This window comes from Rhineura floridana, chromosome 1 (genome assembly GCF_030035675.1).
Source record: "Rhineura floridana isolate rRhiFlo1 chromosome 1, rRhiFlo1.hap2, whole genome shotgun sequence".
Lineage (NCBI taxonomy): Eukaryota > Metazoa > Chordata > Lepidosauria > Squamata > Rhineuridae > Rhineura > Rhineura floridana.
Window position 1 is genome coordinate 142,848,663 of NC_084480.1, and position 21,563 is coordinate 142,870,225.

General features: G+C 40.6%; 1 protein-coding gene across 2 annotated transcripts in view; it reads left to right on the forward strand.

Moving 5' to 3' along the window:
* PAX5 (paired box 5) overlaps positions 1 to 21,563 on the forward strand; it is a 348,343-nt gene that overhangs the window by 166,169 nt on the left and 160,611 nt on the right. For both annotated transcript variants that reach the window (XM_061634654.1, XM_061634664.1), the window contains one exon: positions 8,410 to 8,539. In XM_061634654.1, the coding sequence (XP_061490638.1) occupies positions 8,410 to 8,539 (130 nt within the window). The remainder of the gene's footprint in view (positions 1 to 8,409; positions 8,540 to 21,563) is intronic.

The following is a 21,563-nucleotide window of genomic DNA, read 5'->3' on the forward strand; positions in this document are numbered from 1 at the left end:
ATAATTATTATGTCAGTTTCTTACTCACCATTCACAATAAGGTCCCAGGACAGGTTAGAATACAATATTAAAATACAATACAGTTTACAATGAATACAATACAATATACTTTAAAACAAATTTCAGTCAAGAGAATAGGGTGGGGCCCAATATATATATATATATGCCAAAGGCTAGGGTAAAGACATGCATCCAGCATATGAGGGAAACTATATAATGAAGATGCCAGACACACCTCTATGGGGAGGGAATTGCACAACTTAGGGGCTGCCACAGAGAATGCCCTCTCCAGGGCCAGCACTCTCCAAACCACAAAGAGTGGTAGAACTACCAAAAAGACCCCCCCCATCAATGTTAAAACCCAAGAGGGTCTGCATGGAAAGAGGCAGCATTTCACATATTTGGGGCTTAAGTTGTTTAGGACTTTAAACACTAATGTAAGCACCTTTAATTGTGCCCAGAAATGAGCTGGGAACAAATCAAAAACCCAGTTAATACTATGCAACTGGTATCTTGGCTGAGCCTAATAATACTCTGTTCAGCAATTACTAACTTAAGCCCGCTGTAATGAATTTGCTAGGCACTTCCAGGATAAAATCTTTAGCATCCGCCAGGACTTAGACTCCAGTGTCATAGCTGGTGAATCAAGCAAGGTATCCAGAGCACAGCCTTGTCCTGATTTCTTGGATGAGTTTCAGTTGGTACAGCTTGAGGACATTGACAAGGTGCTTGGACAGGTTCGTGCAACCACTTCTGTGCTGGATCCTTGCCCTTCTTGGCTAATAAAAGCTAGCAGGGATGGAACAGCCGGCTGGGCCAGGGAAGTGATTAATGCTTCTCTGCGAGAGGGGGTGGTCCCTGGCTGCCTGAAAGAGGCAGTAGTGAGACCACTCCTGAAGAGGCCCTCCTTGGACCCAGAAAATCTTAATAACTATAGGCCGGTAGCAAATGTTCCATTCCTGGGCAAGGTCCTTGAACGAGTGGTTGCAGGCCAGCTCCAGACACTCTTGGATGAGACCGATTATCTGGATCCATTTCAGTCGGGTTTCAGGCCTGGGTTTGGCACAGAAATAGCCTTGGTCGCCCTGTATGATGACCTTTGTCAGGAGAGAGACAGGGGGAGTGTGACTCTGTTGATTCTTCTTGATCTCTCAGTGGCTTTTGATAGCATTGACCATGGTATCCTTCTGGGAAGACTGGCTGAGTTGGAGTGGGAGGGACTGCATGGTGGTGGTTCCGCTTCTACTTGGCAGGTTGGCTCCAGAAGGTGGTGCTTGGGGAACATTGCTCGGCACCCTGGATTCTCCAGTATGGGGTTCCACAGGGGTCAGTTCTGTCCCCCAGGCTGTTCAACATCTACATGAAATCATTGGGTTCTGTCATCCGGAGCTTTGGAGTGCGTTGCGATCAGTACGCTGATGACACGCAGCTCTATTTCTCCTTTTCATCTTCTTCAGGTGAGGCTGTCAATGTGCTGAACCGGTGCCTGGCTGCGACAATGGACTAGATGAGGGCTAATAAACTGAGGCTCAATCCAGACAAGACTGAGATGCTGCTAGTGGGTGGTTCTTCTGACCGGATGGTGGATGTCCAACCTGTCCTGGATGGGGTTGCACCCCCCCTGAAGGAGCCGGTTCGTAGCTTGGGGGTTCTCCTAGAACCGTCTCTGTCACTTGAGCCTCAGGTAGCCTCTGTGGCATGGAATGCCTTCTACCAACTTTGGTTGGTGGCCCAGTTGTGCCCGTATCTGGACAGGGATAACCTGCTTCAGTTGTCCATGCTCTGGTAACCTCCAAGTTAGATTACTGCAATGCGCTCTACGTGGGGCTGCCTTTGAAGATGGTTCAGAAACTGCAGCTTGTGCAAAATGCAGCGGCCAGATTGGTAACTGGGACCAGACGGTCCGAACATATAAAACCAATTCTGGCCCGCTTGCATTGGCTGCCTGTATGTTTCTGAGCTCGATTCAAGGTGCTGGTTTTAACCTATAAAGCCTTACACAGCTTGGGACCACAATACCTGATGGAACGCCTCTCTCGATACGAGCCAACCCATACACTGCACTCAACATCTAAGGCCCTCCTCCGGGTGCCTACTCTGAAGGAAGCTGGGAGGCTGGCAACAAGGGAGAGGGCCTTCTCAGTGGTGGCCCCCAAATTATGGAATGATCTTCCTGATGAGGTGTGCCTGGCGGCATCACTGTTACCTTTTCGGCGCCAGGTCAAGACTTCCCTCTTCTCCCAGGCATTTTAGCTTGTGTTTTTAAATTGTTTTAAATTTTTTAAATTGTGTTTTAAATTGTTTTTAAAAGATGTGTTTTAAATTTGTATATTTGTTTTTAGTTACTGTAAACTGCCCAGAGAGCTTCAGCTATGGGGCGGTATACAAATACAATAAATAAATAATAAGTAAATAAATAAATAAATTTGGTTGTCTTCTGTTTTTTGGGAAATTTACCAAGATGGGCAGCTTTATGCTTCCTCCCACTCACACCCCTGAACAGATTGTTCCTAAAATGGAGGCTGTTTACCTAGGGAATGGCAATTTTTCAGAGATTTGAAGGCAATAAGATAAAGTCATCACTTTAAGAACACACATTTATTTTTTCTTTTCAGAAAAATAGCCATAATGGTTCTTCCTCCACTGTCGAGAGGCAGTATGGAAGTGAATGTCAGTTGCTGGGAATCACAGGTGGGGAGAGCACTGTTGCACTTGTGACCTGCTTGCGGACTTCCCATAGGCATCTGGTTGGCCACTGTCAGATTACTGGACTAGATGGGCCTTTTGGCCTGATCCAGCAGGGCTTTTCCTATGTTCATATGTTGCTCTTTGGTCAAATAGGTTTTTCAGGGTTTTTCTAAATGCAACACAAGAATAATATGTTAGTCACTGTACAGTATACATGAACCTATAGATGTCACTGTCCACTGCTACAAGAGAGCTCAGAATTTTAAGGACAGAGATGGAGGCAGGTCAATAAAATAGTGTTGAGGATGGAGTATGATAAAGTTAATTGACAGCAGAGTATGCAGAAAAGACAAAGTTATTGCAACAGAGAAAAGTATTTGCTGATAAAATGTGGTCTGAGTACAGTAGGGCCGTGCTTTTTGGTGCCCCGCTTTTTGGCGTTCTGCTAATACGGCGCCAGTGGGGCGATCAACTGGAGGGCGGGCTGGAGCTCCCCATGCTGCAGCTGATCTCACAGGAGGAGGGGAAGTCAGCGGTAGCGCGCTACTGCTGATCTCCTCTTCTGGCGCGATCAGACTCCCGCGCTCAAGCTGATAGCGCCGGAGGAGAGGAAGACATCTGTAGTGCGCTACAGCTGATCTTCTCCTCGGGGTGATCAGACTCCCGCACTCCAGCTGATAATGCCGGAGGAGGGGAAGATCAGCTGCAGCGTGCTCCAGCTGATCTTCTCCTTGGGGCAATCAGACTCCCGCATTCCAGCTGATCTCACCGGAGGAGGGGAAGATCAGCTGTAGCGTGCTGCAGCTGATCTTCTCCCCCGGCACAATCTGACTCCTGTGCTGGAGCTGATCGCGCCAGAGGAAGATCAGCTGTGGTGCACTACAGCTGATCTTCTCCTCTGGCGCAATCAGCGGGTTAGGTTCCAAACCCCTGCACTACAGCTGATCCACTTTTTGGCGGTTTTCGCTTTTCGGCAGGGGTCTGCGACCTAACCTGCCGTATGGGTGGGGCCCTACTGTATCTGGCAGAAGGATCAAGAGGTGAGAATGGAAAAACACAGGGAAGAAACAGAATTTGTAGAAGAAAGAAGAAAAATGGGTGATGGAAGGAAATATATAAAAGGCTAAGTGTATGTTGTATGTTTACTACACAAACAAGTCACATAATGTGGTTTTGACTGTAGAATTCAGCATTCTGAGAATTTCAGATTTCATTTTTTCCCAGACTTTATGTTTGCAAAGACATGATAAATGTGTGGAGCTATGCCTGGTGAAATTTCAGGAATCTAAGATTGGGATTTTTTGTACTAGGAGTGGAAGTTCACTCACCTTGTCTTCTCCTATGACTAGCAGTAGCAGAATATATTATGCAAAACAAGCAAAACCATACAGCATAATTTATAAAGCTTGCAGAACTCAGCTTTTTGGGGGTGGAAAATATGGGTTAACTTGGCACAGATTTATTATTATTTTTATAGAGCCATAGACACAGTTCTAAATATATGGCCAGAACATGCTTTATGGTTGTTACAGAGGATTCAACTGAAAGTAGGCTCCTTATGACAAGCATTTATTTATTTATTTATTTGAATAACAATCATAGTTGTAATGTCTTCACATACTCACCATGTTACTCATTTTTGTTGCAAATCTTCCTAAGCCCCACTCCATGTTCCCCCATGGGTGCCAACTTCTGATTTTTTTTATAAAAAAAACCCTTATGAGCCCTGGGTGCCAAGGCCAGGGGCAGAGCTTGGAACAGGTCAAGGGGGTGTTTTTTCTTGCTTCTGTGTGATTGTTCATGGGTAGATAGGGTGAGCTGAGCCTTTGCTTGGATTGTATCTGGTCCAGCATTCTTCTGGTCAGTTGATAACTCTAACAGCAATTCACAATGTGATGGGAGCAGGTCGCTTCGTGAGCACATGCAGAAGTATGGGAGAATTAGGGATCCCTCGCTGTGAGGAAGTATGTTCTGGCCTATTGCTAGGGCAGAGAGCTCAGGAGTGTATCTAACTCCTCAGCTGGTGTAAGCTACCCTATTCCAAATTCCATTCAGGAGCCTCTGCGAGGAACTACTGCTAGCTGAGCCAGCAAATAAGTGTGGGTCTGAGTTTTGAGGATTGGGACCAAGGTGAACAGGATTTGGAATAGGTGTGAGACTATTATTGCCGGTAGTATAGTGGCAAATTCAGAAGTGTGGGGTGTCTTTATGATAGTGACACCACATCCCCTCACAGCCATGCCCCCCTTTCCACTTTTTCTCATCTCCCTTGCTCTCTGTGTCATCTTGCAAGTCCACACTCCATTACAACAGACATCCTAAGAGCCAATCAGCATGAAAAGGGAGGCTTTGTGTTAGCTACTGAGAAGAGTCTTCTCAGAGGCTGACTCACCTCTTATGCCGACTTAAGTTTTGTCAGCTGAGTTGGGATGAGAGACTTACACCAGCGTATCTCTGGCTTAGCTGGGGGCGGGGGGAGGGATGTATGCTGGCATAGTCCTAGCTCAACCAGGAAAGCCCAAGGTCCACCAAATCAAAACTGTGTCATTCTGGTGGAACTTGGGTTTTTGGATTGTCCTGTAAGTTACGCCCATTAATTTCAATGAGCAGCAGTCTTTCTCGTTTGCCATATTCAGATTGAAACACTGGCAATGAAAGATTATTTCTGCTGAAAAGTTTAATTCTGAATGTACATTTAAAACCAAAAATTATTTATTTTTATTGTATGCTAATCTTTTTGTAATTTTTTAAAAATTGTACATCACTTTGACTGCTTTGAGAAAGGCTCTGTAGACTTTTGCTTCTGTATATGTATTTACATACCCTAGAAAAAATGTAACAGGAATAATAGTGATAATTCTTGCTGCTGCTGCTTCTAATTTTCATTTGTTTTCAATGTGACTTTTGCAGTCTTAATTAATTATTTTAATAATGGTGTGTTTCCTCTAGTGGAAAGGCAGCTGATAAATAAAAAAACATCATGTGGACATTGTTCCTGTCACAAAGACACAGTTACACTGCTGTGCTGTGACTTAAGCAGGAATGACCAACCTCTTCAGCCTTGGCAGATCAGATCCTTCCCCCTAGGATAAATTGCCAGAAGACTAGATCCCCTGGCTATGATATCATTGTTCACACTTGTGCCCATTGGCTAGAAGAGCCCTCCTAGTACTTACGTGAGGAGGATGCATAAGAAGCTTCAGGGATTAATGTAGATGCTATTGAACATTTGGGGCTGACAGCTGCTGACAACTTTGGAGGGAAACGTAGCAGCACTGCCTTTTGTCTGGTCAGTGATTCTCTAAGGCTCACTCCCGTGTCACCAGTGGCCCCATGCTACACAGTGAGAGGATGCCTCTGAGGTCTCTGCCATATCACAGAAGCCAGTTAGGTATGCTGTCATGGTGCACAGTGTAGCTACATTGCACAGCACACTGCTTCTCATCTGTAGCAATGCAGAATAAGAAAATGTTAATGAAATATGTTGTGGGGGAGTGGGTAATCTAATACTGCATTTTAAAAAAAAGTTTACATGACTGCTTTGACTGATCAGTGGATAAACTTTAACACATTTAAATCTCCCTCAAAAACTTCCAAAAGTGCTCAGAGTATGAATTGGAGTAAAGTTTCTTAGTTTGTATGGGGCTATGGGTATTATCTAATAGGTGGTCATGACAATAGTCAGAAAACTGCATTGCTAATAGGTAGTTCTGGTAGAGACTGAAACATGTGCAAAGCTATGGAAGCATGCATAACAAATAAATAATTTCTTTTAAAGAGACAATGGTGGGGAAATGATAAAAAATGAATTTTGGATCAAGGCCTGGGATGTTTCTAAAATACGATCTCACAGCATCTGAAAAACTATAAACTGTAATCTATACTGAATTTTATGAACACTTTTTTGAGTTTTAGGATGAAATCCTAGTCCACATTCACTTCAGATTCACTTCAGAGTAAACATGCATAGGAGTCATGGACTTGTATGTCCTGTTGAATTTAGAACGTACTTTCATCTTAGAATAAAGCTGTAAGCCTTTTACTGTGAATTCTTGAATAATTTTATTTAAATATTTTAAAGTTCATTTCTGCTGTACAGTGGTGTTCAAGGCAGTTCACAAGAAAAATAAAAAATTAAGCAAAAATATAATACCAGTACAAACCCAAGAGCAACAGATAAAAACAGTATCTGAAAGCAGCAGTAAAAGCAAATCAAAGCAATACCAACAGTCCACAAATCATAACAAACAATAGTCAATGATATGAATAATTAATATAACAGAAACCACTAACAAAAAGGTCAGGTGAACAGGGCAACCTTTTCCTGTTGCCTGCTACTGGTTACAGTCATTCTTTGCAGTGTTTCTGGTATCAGTTGCCACCTGTTCCTTATTTCAAGGAATGGTTCCATGTTTCTGAACCTTACGAATTGGTGGATGTACCATGACTGCAAGAAGCAATTTTAATTTAATACATTACAGAAAGGTAGTATATTCTAATAAAGTATTGTTCATATTCTAAGACATGTAAACAGGGCCGGTTCCAAAGGGCGGCCAGGTGGGGCCCTGGCTGGGGACCTCTGGGGCTACAGGGGCCCCTGAGGGGCCTCTCTGCTCCCCTTCCGTGATTTGCAGCAGGATCGCTGCCACGGATCACACGGCAAGAGCTTCAGAGCCCCACCATTCCCTTGCTTAACCTACCTCTCTCTGCTTAACCTACACATGCACATCCCTGCCATGAGCCAAGATGGCAGCAGAGGCTTCAGCCCCTTAGGGAAACCTCAGCTGCCATCTTGTTTAAGGGCAGCACTGCACATGCAACCGCAGAACAGCTGAGAAAGATAGGTTAAGCAAGGGAATGGCAGGGGCTCCAAAGCTCTCGCAGTGCGATCTGTGGCAGCGATCCTGCCACGAATCGCGGAAGGGGAGTGCCAGGGCCTGGGGCAGACTTGTGCCCAAGGGCCCCGGCATGTTTGGGGCCGGCCCTGCATGTAAAACATCAATTTCTAATGATCCCACAATCTATTCCTTATTTTGAAGTTCTTTAGATGGCAACCCTATAACAGGGAATGCACTGCACCTACAAACTAACAGTAATGAAAGAAATAGGAGAGAAACTGAATTCTTGTTCTGCCACTGAGTACTGATCATCATCATCAACAACAAAGCATTGTTATTAATTAACTGTACATGTCATTAAAATATGCTATTTTTAACCATGGCTGATCTGTCAGAGCCCAGTCCTTGTTGAATCATATAACAGTTATTCTCCCCTAGCACGGTGGTTTTCACGAAGTCACATTCTGCTCCACATTGGCATATGCTGATAATAATTTTCCCCAACTAATGTTCTGATGCCTTAAACTTGTGTTCACCAACACAAACTCAGAGGAACTCGAGAAAATACATTCTCAAAGTACCAAGATATTTTATTATACTGAATGCATTTCAGAAGTGTTGCTCCTGATGCAGAAATTTCCTAATTCCGAAACACATTTGGCATAATAAAACATTTTGACAATTTGAGAACTTGTTCTTTCTGGATTTCCCCCCAATAATCTCATCAGAGATTGAAACTACTGCATGACATGTGAAACAAAAAATATAATCTTATCGTGCAAAATAATAATATCCACAGGAATCTACCTTTATAACTGAGTTTTATCATGCTTTTTAATCCTCAGTAGATTTACTAAGTTGTCACATTTTTCTCTGCTCTCAGTCAACAGAATACTCAGCCATGGCATCATTAGCTGGTGGATTAGATGATATGAAGGCCAATTTAACAAATCCTACTTCAGCAGATATAGGAGCCAGTGTTCCAGGGCCACAATCATATCCTATTGTGACAGGTAAGGAAAACTAGATAATGTATAAAGAGCATGTTAAAATTGGAGATGCTGTGTAAAATTGCAAATGGGAGGTGCTTTTGGTGACATAAAATGTTAGTTTGAGAAAGTAGAAGGCATTGCCTTTTTTCTGGAAATTATCTTGGTTTTGATATTTAATACCTATGATACCTAAGGTATGCAAGGTCCTAGGCAGCCTGTGCCCTATATAGGTTTGCCATCTATTCCTTCTTTCAAGGAGCAAATCCTTATTTATCTGCGATATGCACCATAACTGCAACATTAATACATATTAGCTAAACTACCAGGAAGGCCAGCTCAATTTTATGTTAATTAACCATCTGAAGCTGGAAGAATAATTTTTGGGGGCTACTTGGCCTTTTGTTTTTTGGTCTTATTTGTGAACTGTTGGCCATAATAAATTGATGATGATGAACATTAACACTTTAAAAAGGAGGTGTAACCCAATAGTCCTACTGATTTTCTGACACGTTATTTTCTTATGATCTCACAACGTGTTCCTTATTTTGGAGTTTTTCAGGTGGCAACCCTATTCTTAAAATGACTGACTGGAGTGGCTTGCTCTGTATCCCCCTCATCTAGTGCTTGAAGTGGGGTGGGATGCCATCCCATTTCTTTTCAGGCAAACCTAAAACCATCCCAGTTTTTTTCAGTGGACATAATAGAGTTTGGCCTAATTTGAAACTAAACTATTCCAGCTTCTTGGGTTGTAGAGTCGGGCCTTTTCTGCTGTGCCCGCAATATTGAATGCCCTGCCCAGGACTACCTCCTTATTATACAGCTTTTGTCAATACTTGAAGACTTTCCTGTTTTCAAGAGCCTTCCCTGATTGTGTTGATAGTTGTTTGTACTTGGCTATTATTTCATTTCTAGCCTACAACATGTTTACATTTTTATTTTATACAACTGATTTTTATTTAATTATTTAAATGCCTGTTGTAGAATGCTGATCAACAAATTATGTTATAAATGAGTTAATCACACTGTGCATTGAGCTCAAGGGTTTCAGGCCTGCAGTTAGTGTAAATTAATGGCTTCTGTGGACTTATACGGGAATTTGCTTCTGTCCTTTTCCTCCTATCTCTCACCTAAATACATACAATATGAGCAGCAAAGATTTGACTTTGTTTTAGGCTGAATGTCCAGAATATATGAAGAAGAAGATGTAATTAGCTATGTTTTATGCTAGTTTATTTTACTGCATGTACAATGAGGACCACAGGGGTGAGTTCTAGGGAAGGGAGGATAGCTCAGTGTTGCCTGTCCCAGACAGTTAATGAGCTGGGAATTGCTCTGGGCATGGAATCGCTCTTTCTTACTTATGGTCCTAAGTCCACATTTAATGTGATCAGAGTGCATTTATTTTTAAAGGGCTGTTTAAAATCCTTTTGAAGTCAAAGAGGTTTGTATTTGAATTGTGGACTAGTGATTACTTTTTTTTTTTTTACAATAATTTTTATTCAAATTTTCATAAAACATATAAAACAAAATCATAAAACATTCAAAGACAAAAAACAAAACAAAACAAAAATGATTAAACAAAAAAAAATAAAATATTGACTTCCCATTTGTCACAGATCAAATCAGTTATAGGTCTACAATATATAACAATCCTGTCTCTTAAATCATATTATAAAATCACTTTCCTCCAGTAGTTATCTTAATTAATCATCAAATCTCATAAACATTACTTTATTCTTTCCACAAAAAGTCAAAGAGAGGTTTCAATTCTTTAAGAAATATATCTATCAATTTTTCTCCGAATAAACATGTCGATTAATCCATCTCGTTAATAATTATAATAATCTTATTGTCATAACCATAGTCCAAATAAACATTTCGATTAATCCATCTCATCAAAATCTGTTAGGTTCAATAATTTCAATAGCTATTAATCCATTATCCCTATTAGTTCCATCTTCCATCTTCAATAATCCTGTTAAGTCCAGTAATTTCAGTGTCCAATCTTCCATTATCAGTATTCCATAATAATCTTGCTGTCGTAGCCATAGTCATATAATAAGAGTCTGATGGGAATTTCCTCTATCCCAAATATTTTCTTGCCATCAATTCTGAATAAGTTGCTGAAATACTGTTGTAAAGTCATATTTCTGTTCTTCTTTTTTACAAAATGCGCTGGCTCATCTCTTGAAAGTTTTTCCATTGTCACATGGCTGCAGTTAATTCCATAGATTTTCTCTATATCAAACTCCATCACGTCATTCCAGTCCAAAGGATTATCCAAGCCATTGATAACTTTATCTCTAATATCTTCATTAATTTCTTCAGAGATAACGTTAAATTCCAAACAGTAGATTTTATTTCTAAAATCCATAAACTCCAGATCTTTTTCCAGTTCCACATTTGTTCCAATCTCCAGGGCTTGTATCTTCCCTTTATTTTTTCTTTTCTCATCTCTGATCTCATTCTCCTCTCTCACAGGATCCCCTATTTCTTTAAGCTCCTGCGTCATTTTGCTCAGTTCAATTTTCAGCTCCTTACTGCCCTGTCGCAGGGTCTGTTTCGTTATCTCAATCTCATCCATTATTTTCTGAAACATAGTTACTTCCAGATTCTCAGCCACTTTCTTGATTGCCATTTTTAAAACCACGAAAACAAAGCAAAACAAAAATAAAGAAGAACCACTTCTTATTTCAGCAACAATTGGGTTAATATTCCAGGCTTGATGACATCACAGTATAAACAGAGCAGCCTGCCTTATCTCTCTATGTTCAAGAATACAAAACAAATTTAGTTCCCAGCATCAAAACAGTTAGTGGCGTCGTGAAGAAGCAGATTCGTCAAAATAAAATAGACCAAAAAGAGAATAGTCCCAGACAATATAATGTTCCTCGGAATAGAAATCAGGAATAGAAATCCCTCTTCTGTTTATATCTTTAGAATGCACTTCCAGGACAGCTTTTTGCGACAGAAACAGAGATAAGTTGTTAATTTCGTGAATAACAGAGAAGAGTTATAGCTCACCCAGAAGTTGTCCAAAGCCGATCAATCTGACAAATCTCCTTTTGCTGCAACAATTTAAACCAAGTAAAAAAAATAATAGAAAGAAGGGTGCTTGCCTGTTAGTCCGTTCTCTCTTTAAAGAAAAGATAAACGTATCGCTTAAACAGATAGAGCTTGTTCGGAAGTCCGTCCGGCATTGTTGGCTGGACCTTATCTCATAAATTAATGAAATCCAGTCCTCCCAACAAAAACAGGCTTTTGAGGTTGATCTCTACGTTTCTCCCTGCCCGGGAGAAATTTCATCAGTCAAAATGACTAGTGATTACTTGATAAGATTATAGACAACTGGACACAATGTGAGTGGCAAATTAATTAGCTGGAATGCTAATTATACAGCCACGAGAGTGGCTGTATACTATAGCCAGCGGGGATTTTTCACATTCTGCAATGTTAAATGGAAAATACCCCCATGCCATTCTGAGGCTTCCCATAAGCTCATTTCAAAACAAAACCTTACAAAACATATAGTCCTGAATTCAGAAATGCTTGCTTAACAACCCTCTCAATTTTCATGGTGGTACGCAAAACAGTCACAGAGAATAGACAGTTCAAAGTGTAAGTCTAGATCCATTTCAATCGGGTTTCAGGCCTGGTTTCGGCACCGAGACAGCCTTGGTTGCCCTGTATGATGACCTATGTCGGGAGAGGGACAGAGGGAGTGTAACTCTGTTAATTCGCCTTGATCTCTCAGCGGCTTTTGATACCATCGACCATGATATCCTTCTGGAGAGGCTCGCGGAGTTGGGAGTGGGTGGTACTGCTTGGCAGTGGTTCCGCTCCTACTTGGCAGGTTGTCTCCAGAAGGTAGTGCTTGGGGAACATTGCTCGACACCGTGTGCTCTCCAATGTGGAGTCCCGCAGGGGTCGGTTCTGTCTCCCATGCTTTTCAACATCTACATGAAGCCGTTGGGTGCAGTCATCAGGAGTTTTGGAGTGCGTTGTCATCAGTATGCTGATGACACGCAACTCTACTTCTCCTTTTCATCTTCTTCAGGTGAGGCTGTCAATGTGCTGAACCGTTGCCTGGCCGCGATAATGGACTGGATGAGAGCTAACAAACTGAGGCTCAATCCAGACAAGACTGAGATGCTGTTGGTGCGGGGTTTCTCTGATCAGGTGGTGGATATATACCCTGTCCTGGACGGGGTTACACTCCCCCTAAAGGACCAGGTTCGTAGTCTGGGAGTTCTTTTAGATCCTTCCCTGTCGCTGGAGGCTCAAGTAGCCTCGGTGGCACGGAATGCATTCTACCATCTTCGGTTGGTAGCCCAGCTACGTCCCTATCTGAGCAGGGAGGACCTCACATCAGTTGTACATGCTCTGGTAACCTCGCGATTGGATTACTGCAATGCGCTCTAAGTAGGGCTGCCTCTGAAGACAGTCCGGAAGCTACAGCTGGTGCAAAACGTGGCGGCCAGATTGATAACGAGGACCAAACGGTCTGAACACATAACACCCATTCTGGCTCAACTGCACTGGCTTCCAATTTGCTTCCGGGCCAGATTCAAAGTGCTGGTTTTGACCTATAAAGCCTTATACGGCGTGGGACCACAATACCTGTTGGAACGCCTCTCCCAATACGAACCTGCCCGGACACTGCGTTCTTCATCGAAGGCCCTCCTCTGAGCTCCGACTCATAGAGAAGCTCGGAGGGTGGTAACAAGAACCAGGGCCTTCTCAGTGGTGGCCCCTGAATTGTGGAACAGTCTCCCTGATGAGGTGCGCTTGGCGCCGACATTGTTATCCTTTCGGCGCCAAGTTGAAACCTTCCTCTTTTCCAAGGCTTTTAATTTAATTTAATTTAGTTTTAAAACCTGCTGTAATTGTTTTTAGATTTTTTATCTTTTGTATTTTTCATTGTATGTTATTGGATTTTATTGTATATACCTGTTTGCTTTCTTGTTCACCGCCCAGAGAGCTATGCTAGTCGGGCGGTATAGAAATTTAATAAATAAATAAATAATAAAAAGAGAGAAAAAAACCTCAGAGACCTCTTGGATGTTTTTTTCTGAGAGTTCTCATAATCTGTTGAAATTCATTAAAAATCAGCCATATTCACAGAGTACCTGTAATCCTAATACTGTACTGACGTTGCCCTATACTCTGACCTTAATCTTCTGCAGTTGAACAATTGAAAAAATGCCTGGCTGATTTTTAATTAATTTAATAAATTTTGGCTAGAACCCAATGATAACGCAGAGCATGCTCAGTAAGAACCAGCGGTCAGAGTTCTAAAAGACTCACAGCTGCTTGGCTTGCCTAACCAGGGGGCCACACCCACACCAGACTTTGATTTCATGTGAGACAGTCATGGCTTCCCTCAAAGAATCCTGGGAAATGTAGTTTGTGAAGGGTGCTGAGAGACTCCTATTCCCCTGAGAGAATGGTTTAACAGTCAGCCACTCTGATTGAAGGTCTGTGAGAGGAACAGGGCATCTCCTAGCAACTCTCAGCACCCTTCACTAACTACACTTCCCAGGATTCTTTGAGATAAGCCATGACTGTCTAAAGTGAAATAACAGTCTGGTGTGGATGTGGCCAGTGACAGCTTTGGTTTAAATTTGGGTAGGAGGTTACATGTACCTGCTGCAGAATAAAAAGGTGGGAGAAACAGTGAAAAAGAATGATACTGTTCACAATGTTTTCCTTTTGGAAAGGAAAGGGTTTTCCCCTCTGCCCAGTGCCCACCAACCAAACTCCTCCCCCTCCCCTTCCTGCCCTCTTCCTCCCCTGCCACTCCCCCAGGTCAGTTTCACCTATCCTAAGCATGATTGCACAGGAGTAAATCCCACTGAACTCAAAAAGCATGCAAATGATCAAACCTGCCCTCCTCTCTCCTATCCCCTTCCCTCTGGTCACTTCCCTTCTCCCTCCCCTTCTCCTTCCCTCTCCCCCTGCTCCTCCCCTATAGCCCACATCTATTCTATCAAACTGTAAAAAGCAGAGAAATTGGGCAGCTATAGTGACTGCACCAAGGGAGCAGGAGACGTGAACTCCTCTCTGAGATATTGGACTGCCCTACAAATTGGTCAAAATGCAAACACCATTTGGGTTGGTCTTTCACAGTCCAATCCACTTGCTGTGTAGCTTGGAAGAATTTGGTAACGTGCCTCTGAGCATATGGTGAGTGGTGGCAACAATCAGCCCAAAGAATAGAAAGAAGACATGTGCTGTGCTGATCTTGTTTTAGCAGGGAGGAAGCAACATTATTCAGACAGTTGATATAGTTCAGATGGTCACTTTGAATATGTGTGATTTCCTTTGCAATTTTAGTGAAGTTTCCTTTTTTTTTATTCCAATTTTCAAAACCAAAACAATACAAAAAGAAAACAACACAAATCAATAACTAGTACAATACAAAAAGAAATATATATGTATATATATATATATATATATATATATATATATATATATATATATATATATATATATATATATATATATATATATAAAAGAAAGAATATTGACTTCCGATTTGTCATAGTTCAGCTATAAATCTATAATATATATCAAACCTATCTCTTAATAGATTATAAAATCACCTTCCTCCAGCGGTTATCTTAGTTGGTTTCAAATCTCATTAACATCATATCATTTTAATCTTCCACAAAAAGTCAAAGAGAAGTTTCCAGTCCTTGAGATATATGTCAATCAATTTTTTTTCTAAATAAACATGCCAGTTAATCCAACTCATCAAATCTACTAAGTCCAGTAATTTCAAATCGCTATAATTCAGCTATAAATCTATAATGTATAACTAACCTATCTCTTAATAGATTATAAAATCACCTTCCTCCAGCGGTTATCTTAGTTAGTTTCAAATCTCATTAACATCCTATCATTTTAATCTTCCACAAAAAGTCAAAGAGAAGTTTCCAATCCTTGAGATATATATCAATCAATTTTTTTTACTAAATAAACATATCAATTAATCCAACTCATCAAATCTACTAAGTCCAGTAATTTTAAATCGCTCTTCTGTCATTATCCATATTGGGTCCATCTTCCATCTTCCATCTTTACGCACCCAAAAATCTTGCTGTCATAGTCATATAATAAAAGTCTGATAGGAATTTCCTCCATCACAGATATTTTCTTGCCATCAAATCCAAACGTATCACTGAAGTATTGTTGCAAAGCCGCATCTCTGTCCCTCTTTTCCACATGATACACTAGTACATCTCTTGAAGATTTTTCCATTGACACAAAACAGGGATTAATTCTGTTAACTTTCTCCATTTCAAGTTCCATCAAATCCTTCCAGTCCAGGAATTTTTTTGAACCGATAATATCTTTATCTCCAATCTCTTCAATTCCTTCAGGGACAGCGCTGAATTCCAAACTGTAATATTTGTCTCCAGGATCCATCACAGCCAGGAAATCCAAATCTTTTTTCATGTCCATAATTAAGCCAATCTCCATAGTTTGAACCTTGCCTTTAATTTCTCTTTCATCCTTTTTTTGTTTTCCAGATCTATCTTTATTCTCCTTTCTCATAGAATCCTGAGTTTCTTTCAGCTCCTGTCTCATTTCGTGAAATTCAATTCTCCACGCTTGTCTATTATTTCTCAGTTCTTGTTTTATTGAGTTAATCCCATTCATTATTTTCTGAAACATGTCTAGAGATAAAGTCCCTTCTTGTACATCCATGATCTTCTTAATTGTCATTCTTAAAGCCAAAGGAACAAAACTCCTTCAATTTTCAATGTCCCAAACAATTTTAGTGAAGTTTCCTATAGGAAATCATTTTCTTTTGTTTCTATTTCTGTGAATATGTGAAGTACAGCAACTCTTTGCAACATTTATACTAAAAAAAATCCAAACATAATTGTGGAATAATGGCACTGACTTCTGCAGAATAGTCTCCAGTGGACCTCAGGAGTGTCTCAATTTGCACAAGATAAAACAGTGGGAGGTGAAATATATTCTAGCAAAATGCAAGGTGTGCTCTATGTTTTTAATTGACTGTGCCCACCTTGCCTTAAATGAAGTGGTTTAAACATAGCAGGCTGAAAACATGCATCCTCTTTTTTCCAACAGCTAGAGTCATTGCTGAAGTAGCAACTTATTGGAATCAGTCTGATTTTTCATCAAACAGCAGGTCCAGATTCCACTGTCAATGCACCCAAAATAGAAATAGAACATAACCTCCAATTTGAAACACAAAAGGCTGTCTTCACCTTCATATGACACTGACCAATAAAAAGGCTTTGAAATTAATAAAAATAAATTTGACACAGATTTCTGGGATGAATAATGAGGGAAATAAAATTTTCTAGTGTAGATTCTCTGTAGAAACATTAATAACACAGGAAAGAAGCAAAGTAAGAAGAACACCAGTAAACATACAAAAATATAATTCTCTGTCTTTGGAGATGGCAAGTGTTGCCACCACTCACCATATGCTCAGAAGCACATGTTACCAAATTCTTCCAAGCTACACAGGATTAGACTGTGAAAGACCAACCCAAATGGTGTTTGCATTTTGACCAATTTGTAGGGCAGTATAATATCTCAGAGAGGAGGTCAGGTCTCCTGCTCCCCTGGTGCATTCTCTATAGCTGCCCAATTTCCCTGCTTTTAAAAGTTTGCTAGAATAGCTGTGGGCTATAGGTACGTTCTTAAACCGCAAGGTTTTTTGCCTATTAGTGAATAAAGAATTAATTGATTGAGAAGAGGCATACAGTAGGTCTAAGTAATCACAAACCTGTAAGCTATATAAAGTCCAGAATAAACTATGCTGTTCTCCACACCACTACTTTTCTTTCTTCCTGTTTGACTCATTATTGTACTCTAATGTTGTTTGCATTTGGCTTTTTTATTCGTTTGTATATTGTATATTGATTATTTTTTTATTCAGGAACAGCCAAAGGTTACACTATTATGCTGCAATATATGTGCTTAGTTCCTTCATATCAGAGTATGTGCAGCCTAAAGTACAAAACAATTAGGCAATGCCTGAAGCTACTTTTTATCCAATCCAGAACTTTGCTTATCTTGGAAGCAAAAGTCATGAAGCTACTTCTCTTGCCCCAATCTGCATGCTACAACTTCTTGACTTCTTTTGGTTTCAGTGAGGCTTTCTTCTGTTACACTCTTGGCTTTTTGGATTTTGGCTTGTATGTTTAGAACTAGGGAGACTGGTCTGCCTCTACAAACCCCATCATAGACAAGTCAACATTTCCATTGATTTTAGTGGCTCTAGGGGTGACCAACTGACATCTGTAGACTACATTATTATGAATGTTTTAAGAGATTCAGTGATGCTGGTGGTGACAATGATAGTGGAGCAGCCTCTGGCAGAGATTGGCTCAGCTGCCTGCCTGCCATAAAGCAGTTGGATGGATAGTAGTGCCACTGGTAGCAACTGACTAGGCTGCCTCCCATTCACAGTGGAGCTGGGCACCCAAGGACCTCTGGCTATCATTGGCTGATCTGCTTTGCTCTGGGAACGAGTGGACAGGCAGATGATCTTTGCAAAAGAGTAGTTAAAAGAAGTGGAGAGTAAAGAAAGCAAGCTTAGAAAATGGAATACTACAGGTGAATGAGAGCGGTAGGCAGGAGATTAAGAAGGAAAGGAGAACCAGAGGAGAGAATGGGATGAAAAGAGAAATCTATATAAGCAGGAGCCGTAGAGGAAGGACAGATCAGCCAAGTCTCTTGAGTATGTAGAAATCATTATCTTATCTTTGTATGACCCCATTTTGCTTCTAAACTGAAAGGTACTCAGCCACCCAAGTTCTGTGTTAAGAGGGAATTAAAGGCTGCAGCCATAACAATAATAATAAATAACCCTGAAAAGTGGCTTTGTCTCTCTGTGTGCCACAGTACAGTGAAGAAGTGTCTTCTATGGTTAACATCAAGAAAAAAATGTAATTAACTTGGCATTATTATTAAAACATGTAAATCAATATTCAGCATATTATGTTATTACTTAAGTTAGTGGGCCACTCTCAATTATAATCCTCCACCTTAAAAATATATAGTAGAAACAAAAAGAAGCGTTGAAAAGGGCAAATAAATTAGGGTTGCCACCTCTCCCAGAGGGAATAAAAATCTGTCGGTGCTCATTTGCATATGATTTATTTAAGCACATTCACATTAAAAAAATTCCATTGATTAGATTGATTGATTAGAATTGTATGGGTAACAAAAAAAAGTCAGGTCAGTTGAAAATGAGACACCTTCCCCCCAAAAAAGACCTAAAAAGAAAATTACTATTATTATTATTGTTGTTGTTGTTATTATTATATAATAAAAACATGTTAGTGGCTTAGAAAACCTTCAGTGAGAAGGAAAAATGTTTGCTTTGGAAAGCTAATAAGCAAGCAAGCAAACACCATTATAATATACCGAAACTGCTAAATTGCTTGTATTTGATTTATGCTCATGTAGCTTGATTCTCTGTATGCTTACTCAGATGTAGATCCCAGGTAAGTGTGTATTAAATTAAACTGTTTTCTGTAGTGGCTTGCCTAACATCATATAGTGCGTTGGTCTTCAACTGGTGAGTCAGAAGAGCATTGCTGCCAGGTTTGTGGGGGCTCTAGGCAAAATGCCCCCAAGGCCTCCCCATGTTGTCCTGGCTACTTTCTCCTTGCCATAGGCACTTCACTTTCTCCCCCTGGCCACTGCCACTCTGCCCCTTTCTCTTCTCCTCCACACTGTTTCGTTTGCTCCATTCTTGCCACACACACCCACACTATTCACTTTGCTATCCACTCCATTGCTCCATTCTCTTTCTCCTCCCATAAGCTAGTGAGGCAGGAAAGTCCCCCCCTTTTTCTTTCATTCTCTCATTTCCAGTAAACAGCAGCACCTGGTGGTTGGGATTCTTGGAAAGAGTGGTAGACTAGGTGAAACTTAGTATGATTGTGCAAGGCACTTTGATCTGTGATCCTCACGGTCATTTAGCACAGATTTAGTTTTGCCTTAACTTTTAAGAGATCTTGAGTATGCAGTCTCATTTGTAAATTTAAAATGTGTTGGTGAACCATGTGGATTCTAGTAAAAAAAGAAAAGAGAGAAAAAGCCTACAGCACAAGTCAGCCCACTCTGCTCTAGATGTATAACAGAGCCAAAATGCTGAAACGCTGAAATTTGCCATCTTGAACTATTTGGAGTTAGCAAGACTAGCAAGAATATGTATCTTTCAACATCATAAACATATATGTTATAACATCTTCACTTTTTGTGGGAGATCCAAAAGTAGTATTGTGCGTTTTTTTTAAAAAAATACAAATGAATTGTAAATGATGCCAGAAGTTATTGACTGAATAGAGGAAATAGTTCTGTTTCATGAAAATAAAACCACTGAATTTCTTAGTGCTCCACGATTCAACACCCAGCAGGATATTAATGTGCGAAATGCTTAAAACCCCCATATTCTGAGATGAAGAGAGTTTGAGAAATGGGTTTTATTGTGGCCAAGAAAACTAATCTGGTTCTTTTGATAGGGCTGAGATCTGCAGTTCAAGCTTCAGCAGTTTTTATGAGACTGTCTAGGGACAGAGCTTGGCTTCCATTCACAAAATGACCTACGTCTAGTTTGTATTGTTAGTCTTCAGTTCTTAAGCCAACTCATAAAATAGTTTAATCAATGCAAAATAGGCTGAGAACCATGCAGATAAGAGAATTATGGCCACAATGTTTCATTGTTCTTGTTTTCAAGCCCTTGGGTGAAGTAGGAAAGCAGCACTGAGAAATAATAATGTAAAAGATCCTCAGTGCAGCTGTGGTGTCAGTCTGGGGTTTGCATTTCCTAGCAGATTTGCCTATCTGATCTGTAGTAATATCATTTGAATGAAAAAAAGTACTGTTTAGACATTGGCATTCACATCAGCATGTCCATAAAAATGGGCCTAAATTATGGTAAAAGGAAATTTTGATGACACTTTTCTATGCTGCTTCAACCACCAACTTGCTTGTGGTTATGGACCACTGGCTGAACATCTGATTATAGAACTAGTTGATTTCTCTCCATCGTTTTTATGCCACATTAAATATTAAGTTAAAAAAATCCTTGCTCTTACTGCCTGCTGCCACGGTTCATAAGCGTGCTCTCCATTTGCAAGCCAATGACATGTGCCCAGCTCATTACTGCTGTAGTCAGCATTTCCTGAGCAGCCCCTGATTGTTACTAATTACCTGCAGATGCATTTTCTCTGCTCTGCTGTGCTGACTTCAGCTTGGTCGCTATCACTTTGAGAGGACAAAGTGGCACTGAAATTGACACCTTTGCTCGCCTCTCCAATAAGGCACAAAGGGCAGATTGACAAATCCACAGGCAACTCTGACTGCAGCTGGTTGGAGAGTCACTTTGCATTAGCAGTGCTCAGAAATGAGTGAATGAGAGTGCTAAGCGTCCTAGCAAAAAGGAACTATATAAGAATATTTCATTTCAGTGGGATCAGGTGCTAACTGTACACCACACAATTCTAAATGGCATAAAAGAAAATATTCAAAACTGCTTTATAGGTATGTCTTTAGAGTGGGTGTTCAGAATGACGAACCAGGTCAAAAACATTTGAAGATTTGAAAAATCTCTCTTTCCCTAGCACACTATCCATATAACTTGCTGTGCTAAGTTCAGTAGCCTCCTTGCATGAGCAGCTGAGTCAGTCCACACAATTACATATTTAGCATAATATATTTTTCATGAACTACACCACTTCAGAATATAGTTAGGGGAATTATATGTTTGACACTTCCCCGTGAAAGATCATTCTAGGGTAGAACTTTCTTCCTGATCTGCTAGGCTCCCCCCCCCTTTGCAGGGATTTCTCCCTCTCCCAAATGGGGAGGCACTTAAAGTCTTAATCATATATTAAACATACATGCTGAAGTGATAAAATACAGGAGAAGGTGTATTGTGAATATTATTGTGTAGCCAGTGGAGGCTGGTGGCTCTGATGTCAGTGGGGCAGTGAACCCGCTCCAGGTTTTAGATCAAACTTTTAAGGAACTGTTCAAGGTGCTAAAA